The 8,794-nt window shown below is 34.6% G+C and overlaps 1 protein-coding gene across 1 annotated transcript in view; it reads left to right on the top strand.

Annotated features, from left to right (window-relative positions):
* The first annotated feature begins 617 nt into the window (after window positions 1–617).
* The window catches only part of MS3_00006024 (uncharacterized protein), a 256,723-nt gene continuing 248,546 nt past the window's right edge, over window positions 618–8,794 (top strand). Inside the window, exon 1 of the mRNA XM_051214123.1 lies at window positions 618–1,232. Coding sequence (XP_051067251.1) covers window positions 788–1,232 — 445 coding nt within the window. The 5' untranslated portion in view covers window positions 618–787. The remainder of the gene's footprint in view (window positions 1,233–8,794) is intronic.

Here is an 8,794-nt window from a genome sequence, read left to right as displayed (position 1 = left end):
GTGATGGCATTTGAAGTGAACGGTATTTAGTTGGATTCTCAGAGTGAACATCAACTCTGAGATGCAGGTACATCCAGCTGACGATTCCCAAATAGGACAAAGTAGCGTACATCCTGGATTCCACTGCTAGCCACTATCAATCATTGCTTACAAAAAGCTTGTGGATTTGGGTAATATCGAGGCATACGCACAGTATGCACATATGCCAATAACAGACTGATTAATTCCAGTCTTAAACCTCAATACGAAGATACAAGCCAAACAATATCAAGTGAATTCCAATAACTTTTTGTTCCCATTCTATTCTCCTTGATCTTCTTAACTTTCTACTGAGAGACATTCAATTCTTGTTTAGCATGATATACTACTTATGCTAATATAAGTAGCACACACATACACCATACAGGAGGAACATAATTGTCATTGTAATTGTTTATTGATAAATACAATATTATTGTCTTAATCGCCTACACTTACCAATATCTATTGGATAAAATTGTTCATTGTATCATTGAAATAAAGCACAATTCATTAACCAATCAAATTTGTTTGTGTATTTTTTTTTATTGTTGTTGTTGTTGATTCTCTATATAGTTGATAATTTCATTTTCCATATTAATCTTAAACACCATAGTGATTGAATTCAGGCGAAATTCATTTCCAACATTTTTCATCATCATTAAAAGTCCTTAGTAACTAAAAAAATAATAATGAAACTTTTCATTGAATAAAAAGAAAAACAAGAAAAAAAGAGAGAAAAACTAAAAAAAAAGAAAAAAACATTTTCATGATGATTTATTTAACACGTTGGTCCATGTTATATACAAATTTATTTATATTAGTCTATTTAATTTATCAATCAAAATTAATATGGACATTATCTAATTCATCTATTTATTCCTATACATATACTACTTATATCCCATCAGTAGTATTCAATAGTCATGAATTAGTAGTAAATAAGAATCATCATCATCATCCTAATCAAATTCAATTAAATTGTCCATTAATTCATGCCCAACATGGTGATTTATTAGTGATTTTTCAATCAAATTTACCTATTCATCAAGTGATATTAAATGAGACCAATTTAAAAGTTCATTATATATTGAATATTGATCATCATGATTATAATGATTATACTACTAATTATTGGTGTAAATTACATCGTGCAATGAATAATCAATATGTTATCATATCAGAAATTCAATTAATTCTTACATCGAATCTAAGTAAGTGATCTATTCTTTATTGATGATGTATGATAATATCATATTAATAAAGATGAATAGTAGTGAATCAGTTATAATAGAGGATGAGACATAGATAGACATTAGTCTACGTGACTATAATTTACTTATTAACACAACAAGATGAACATTGAATTCATAGAAATAGTTAATTTAGTGATAGTGTGATGTGTGTGCTACTTATATTGACATAAGTAGTATATGATGTTAGTTGTGAACAGTAAGTCTAACAGCAGAGTGACAAGAGAATCGAAACAGAATGTAGTTTGTATGAAAATCCAAGAACAATGAAGTCTGAGTCGTTTTAAGACAACTGATGAACATTACAATTGATTGATCACTGGGTGGTGATCAATGTCATGCTTGTCTAGTCCTTATTAGTGCAGATCGAATGCTATCGATCATGTTGCAATGTGGCCACCAGTCTAGGTGACTCGACACTGCGGGCACTATGTATTGACATTTAGATGGTGGTTGGAGGTAGTCAACAGGAAACCCTGGACCCGGGTTTCGTCCTACTTGGCACTCGTCAGCAAGGTGTACCTGTAATCTTGAAGGAACTGGTTCTCCCTGGCGGATTCGATCCCTTGTCATTCAGCTTCACAGTCAGAGACGTTACCACTGAGCTATCCGAGCCGTGACTAACCTCCTGTAGGACTGAGATGTAATCATAATTGACTGATCACTGGGTGGTGATCAATGTTATGCTTGTCTAGTCCTGATGAACATTTTGCAAATTAAGCATTTACTTTATGATTGATTGTTAGATTTTATTAACAAGTCCTGTAAGCGTGTGTTAAATGCATTTGATTGTTCCCACTAGTGTTCTGTTCACTACAATAGTAATATATAAGAAAGAGAAAAGGATTGAAGGGAGAAAGAATTAGTTTATAGAAAGAAAGGTGTAAAGTGAGTTTAATCTCATGGTTTAAAAGAAGACAAGATCTATATTACCCAAAGTCTCTAACGATTGGTTACGATAGTTTTGCGGGCCCTAATCAAGTAGTATGTATTTACCAACATGACTTTACGGATTGATATCATGTTTTGGTTTGCTCAACGTCTAACTTTGTTCTGACAATCTCAAACATTAATCAGCTTTGTGCGTCGTGATAATTGATGTTCAGCTATACGTGACACAACTATCACAATCGATGAAGATTTCCAACCTCATTAACTAATTTGTCATCATTCTTTAGTAGATTGAATCTAACCTCATTATAACTTACCTGGTGATCCTAAAAGATGATTCCACGATGAATAGATCATTCAATTTAGGACTCATCAACTAGATAAACCTATATTTCATGGTTCAATTTGGAACTTGATTTTAAAGTAATATCGAGATAATCTGCACAAAGATATATATACATATATATTAATAAAAGACTGATCAATTATAGACTTAAACATCAATGAGAAGATTCAAGTTTCGTTCTATCGTGCGACTCCTCAGTAGTGCGCATCCACGACCTCGCCTCGTGGGATTCAAACCCAGGACCTACCAGTCACGTGCCAGGAGCCTAAGCATTAGATCACTGAGCCGGCTTCCAACGGTTTTATTGTCTAACTTTAATTTGTTTATTTAAATACATAAAAATTGGTATAAGGAGGCACTAATCTAGATATGCACTACATAAATTATTCTGTTTATGTAGGAGTTAAGATACTGGTCAAGTGAACAAACCGGACTAGGTGATTCTCTTAGGGGAATTTCACGCTGAGTCGTTGATCTAAAAGTCTAATCGTAAGTCGTTTAGGTGTACTTGTTATCAATTACAATCCTGTATTCACTTCGTATACAAGAATGAACTGAACATCATGACAAGAATTGAAATGAAACAATTCATCAAATATTCTTTGTTCATTAACCTTTATCAGGTTAGAAACTGTTTATGATAATAAAAACAATACTGTCCAACTTATTCAATTGTAGTAAAGAGGTTCTAGCACAGCTTAACAGTATTACAGTAAACAAAGATGGATAGTGACTAGTAGTGGAATTAAAAACGTTCGTTTCATTCCATTTTGTACTCATCAGATGAATATAACATTAATTCAGAATTGATGTTAGCTTCAGGATTCAAATCCAGCACCGTTTGCTGCAAACGACGTCATTTTATTCACTTAGCTATTGAGTCCTGATAGCCACTAGCTTATGCAGTGAGGTGAAGTTTTAAATTCTTACTTACTTACTTACTTTCGAATGTTACTCACAATGGAGCATAGGCCGCTGACCAGCATTCTCCAACACACCCTGTCCTGGACCTTCTTTTCTAGTTCCATCCAGTTCTTGTTCATTTCTCTCATGTCTATCTCCATTTCTCAGCTTAATGTGTTCTTGGGTCTTCCCCTTCTCCTTTGGCCTTCAGGATTCCATGTGAGGGCTTGTCTTGTGACGCAGTTGGGTACTTTCCTCAATGTGTGTCCTATCCATCTCCAGCGCTTCTTGCTCATTTCTTCCTCCACTGGGATCTGGTTTGTTCTCTCCCACAGTACGTTGTTGCTAATAGTGTCTGGCCAACGGATCCGAAGTATTTTGCGTAGACAACTGTTAATAAACATCTGTATCTTCTGGATGATGGCTTTCGTAGTTCTCCAGGTTTCCGCTCCATACAGTAGAACTGTCTTGACATTTGTTTTGAAAATCCTGACCTTGGTGTTGGTTGACAGTTGCTTTGGGTTTTTAATTCACTTGGTATTATTTACTTGAATTTTCTCATTAATATTAAGGACTGTATTCTCTATCCGATCCTGTCCTGAGCAATTCTTTCCAGTTCTTATTCATCCTTTTCAAGTCTGCTTCTAACTCACAACTTAATGTATTCTTTGTTATTCCTCTTTTCTGTTCTCCTTCAGGATTTCAAATTAGATGAATAACATTATTACTTTACTTATGCTTGTTAGTCACCATAGAGAATGGGCCGTCGACCAGCATTCTCCAACCTACTCTATCCTGGACCTTCCTTACTTGTTCTATTCAATTGTTGTTCATTCTTCTTATGTCTGTCTGTCTGTATCCATTTCTCAGTGTAATGTGTTCTTTGGTCTTCCTCTTCTGTTCTGGCTTTGAGGATTCCATGTAAGGGCTTGCCTCGTGACACTGTTCGATATATACATATATATATATATATTCTATAGTTCATAGAATTATAGCATATTCCTCTTATAAGCAGACGGATAGTGGCTAGCAGTGCAATCCAGGATGTGCGCCACTTCGTCCTATTTGGGAATCGTCAGCTGGATGTACCTGTATCTCACAGTTGATGTTCACTCTGGGACTCGAACCTAGTACTATTCACTTTAAACGCCATCGCATTATCCACTCAGCTACTGAGTCCTGATCGTCACTTGCTTGTGCAACGGGGTGAAGTTTACTTCACTTGATATTGTTTTACTTGAATCTTCCCATTGATGTTTTTGGACTGAAATTGATCAGTCTCTTATTGGCATACGTGCATACTGTGCGTACTGTCTTAAATTACAAGCATTATAAGTAGAGATGGAATGATCAATTTCGGTCCTAAACATCAATGGGAAGATTCAAGCAAAACAATACCAAGTGAATATTCCTCTTCGTTCTATAAAATTGTTATTAGAATACTGAACTATTAGATAATAATTCTATCAAATTGAATCTTCAATATTCATAGTTCAATATATACATTTCATCATGAATATTAGATTGTTGTATGATTCAAGAACAAATCACGTTTCTAATATTTTTCTAATTTCAATAGTTGCTTAGCTACAATTCATTTATGAGATTAGATGGTGGTTGGAGGTAGTCGACAAGATACACTGGACCGAGGTTTTGTGCTACTGTAGTGGCTGTGTTTCGTTGACCAATCACCCTCGTAAACGTTATCATATAATCCTCAACGGTGTTTGAAATCAGAAGGCAAAGAGAAGCAGCGACTACAGTTTATATTAGCGGATAACTCCCACTACAAAGCAGTGAGGCGAATGAGTGAGTCAGCGAACCGAGAGTGTAGAGTGTTAAATGTACATGTATATATATAGGGAAATGAATGGATCATCGAATCAATTAAGCAGCTAATAATAAAGCTAGCATAGTGAATAAATACGTAGGCAGTAAGCAATGTTCAAGTATATATATTTCATACAAGCACAACAATAATCAAGGTACAATATGTTGTTATATAGTACGGATGACTTTGTCCGCTAAATAAGTTCACAAAAGGGATTAACCGAATTGAATGAGAAGAAATTCAATTGCACGTGAGTTGCTGTACTACTTAGCACTCGTCAGCAAGGTGTACCTATAATCTTCAACGAACTGATGCTCCCTGACGGATTAGCACTTGACATACATGACATTGATCACTACCCAGTGATCAATCAATTATGATTACAATCCATTGATAAATCTAAAAAAAAGTTCATTATGTTGTTTGTTTATCTTGATCGACAAGTTACCTTATTCAATTCATCTTACTATTTCTATACCAAATAGATCCATTCTCATACTGAACCACACCTATTATATGGTTCTATTCATTTTCAATTAAGATAAATTATAAATGAACATTAAAATAGATGACCTTGTAGAAGAAAATACCATCACCATCACCAACACCATCCCCGGAAACAATTATTCAATTTAATTAAAAATTAATTACTTAGTTACTTAGTTACACCTGTTACCTCTTATGAAGAAGGGAACTTAATTAAAATTGATGCCTTGATAAAAAAAAGGGGGGTGTTCTTGTCTCATATTCATAATCATTATTATTATATCACTACAATCAATGATAAAGATGTACTTTATATTAATAATAATAATAAGAAGAAGAAGAAGAGGAATACAAAGATTTGTGAATAAAGAGAACAGAGTCAATTGCAATTGACTAAGAAAGTACAATGGTCAAATTCAGTCATTTAATGGTTAAGATTACTATTGACTACTTGATATTGAAGTTGGTTAGGGGAGGAAATATGGTTAAAGAGATTTCTTTTGTATGCATATGTCTAGTTTCTTCATCTGGATGGTTATTGTTTAAGACATTTGAAGGACTTTAAGTCTGTCAAGATTTAGGAAAATATTACTGACGCCTGTTACTCCTCGTGAAGGAGCATAGGCCGCTCACCAGCATTCTCCATCCAACCCTGTCCTGAGCAATCCTTTCCAGCTCATTCCAGTTATTATTCATCCTTTTCATATCTGATCCTATTTCCCAGTGTAATGTGTTCTTTGGCCTTCCTCTTTTCCGCTTCCCTTCAGGATTCCAAGTTAGGGTTTGTCTCGTGATGCAGTTTGACGATTTGCGTAATGTATGTCCTATCCAGTTCCGTCGTCTTTTCCTAATTTCTTCTTCAGATGGAAGTCGGTGTGTTCTCTCCCACAGAAGGCTATTGCTGATGGTATCCGGCCAATGGATGTCGAGTATCTTGCGTAGACAGCTATTTATAAATACTTGTACCTTCTTGATTGTGGTTGTTGTAGTTCTCCAAGTTTCAGCTCCATACAGTAGAACTGCCTTGACGTTCGTATTGAAGATTCTCACTTTGATATTGGTTGAAAGTTATTTTGAGTTCCATATTACTAACCCAATAAATAATTGAAAAAGGATTGATTTATACTGGTACTATAACTAGTTTGCACTAAATAAGTCAATATTGAGCTGTTCACTTTCTTCATCAAACCTTTGTTTAGCCATGCTAGGAGGTGTTCACGAACAGGAATTCCTAGAACTTCGACCAATATAAGTTGCTCCACAGGAGCAGTTAAACTGATAACTATAAAATAAGGTGGTCATTCTAAGTAATTCATCTTTTTGCCTCGATGTCACCATTGGGTACATAGAAAACAATAATCGTAGTTCTCCGGCGTTGAATGATTTTTGGATTGTTCTACATGATCTCTAAGTTATACTGGCACTATAACTAGTTTGCAATAAAATGTACTTTACCTTTAACCTGGTCACTTTTCCGGATTATTAATCTGAGTATATGAATTGTGGAACTTAAAGAGAATTTATTGAAAAGAACATTCTTTGTTCATAGATTGAGTCTTTTGAAGATGATGGGGGGCCTTCAAATACTACAGCTACTACTACTGTAGTGAACAGAAGAACATTAGTGGGGGCAATCGAATGCACTTAACACATGCTTACAGGACTTGTTCATAAAATCTAACAATCAAAAATAAAGTGAATGCTTCATTTGTAAAATGTCCATCAATTGTCTCAAAATGACTCAGACTTCATTGTTCTTGCATTTTCATACAAATTGCATTCTGTTTCGACTCTTTACTGTTCAATTCTCTTGTCTCTCTGTTGCCAGACCTTCTGTTCCTGACTAACATCGTATACTACTTAAGTCGACGTAAGTAGCACACACCACACTACTACTACTACTAATATTCATTTTCTCAGTAGTTTAAACTTACGAGTCTATATATAGTGATATGAATGTATCCAATGTTTATTGACTAGATTTTTTTTGTTTTAAACAGTACAGTTCGCCTTAAACGCCATCATGTTATCCACTTAGCTATGGAGTCTTAATAGTTACATTTTTGTTTAATGGGGTGAAGTATAAATGCATTTTGTACTGTTTCTTTTTTAATCTAACCATTGATTTTTAGGACTTCAGTTGATCAAGTTTCTCATAAAGACTCAGTAACTAATTAGATAAAGTTATAGCTTTTGGAACGAACGGAGTGAACATCAACTCTGGGGTGTAAGTACATCCAGCTGACGAGTTCTAAATAGGACGAAGCCCTCTCCTTAGATTCCATTGCCAGCCACAATTCATTTTTGATTATAATGCCTGTGAATTAAGGCAATATCAAGGCAACACACACAGTGTGCACATATGCCAATAAGAGACTGATCAATTTCAGTCCAAAAACATCAATGGGAAGATTCAAGTAAAACAATATCAAATGAATTAAACTTCAACCCATTGCACAAGCAAGTGGCTATCAGGACTCAGTAGCTAAGTGGATAACGCGATGGCGTTTGAAGCGAACGATACTGAGTTCGAGTCTCAGAGTGATCATCAACTGTGGGATGTAGATACACCTAGCTAAGGATCCCCAAATAGGACGAAGTGGCGCACATTTTGGATTCCACTGCTAGCCACTATCCAACTTTTCATATAAAATGTTATTTGTATTTAAAAGAAACATTCTTATAGATGACATTTTAATATTTTAAGTCACATCTCATAAACACACACGCACACATACAGACACACACGCGCAAACACCCCACTTAGCAACCATAATTTAGTTGATAATTTGAACAAATTTTTTTTTTAATTTTCTTGTTGTTGCCATGATAAGCTGTCATATATGTAAGTTTATTTTGTTTATAAACTAGGGAATAGGGAAAAAAATCAATGAACTAATGTTTTTGGCTTTTTTTTCTTCTCTTTTACTCTTTTTTTTTACACAATTCCTCTCAATTCATGACATTTCTACAAAAGAGGAAAAAAAAACGTAACAACACAAAGAAACTAAGATACATTGAATATTGATTGATTTATTGAAAGATTATTAAGTATCATATAACTAT

The sequence above is a fragment of the Schistosoma haematobium genome, chromosome 2 (genome assembly GCF_000699445.3).
Source record: "Schistosoma haematobium chromosome 2, whole genome shotgun sequence".
NCBI classification, from domain to species: Eukaryota; Metazoa; Platyhelminthes; class Trematoda; order Strigeidida; family Schistosomatidae; genus Schistosoma; species Schistosoma haematobium.
Note: the sequence above shows the minus strand (reverse complement) of the source record. Positions and strands in the feature narration are given on the sequence as shown.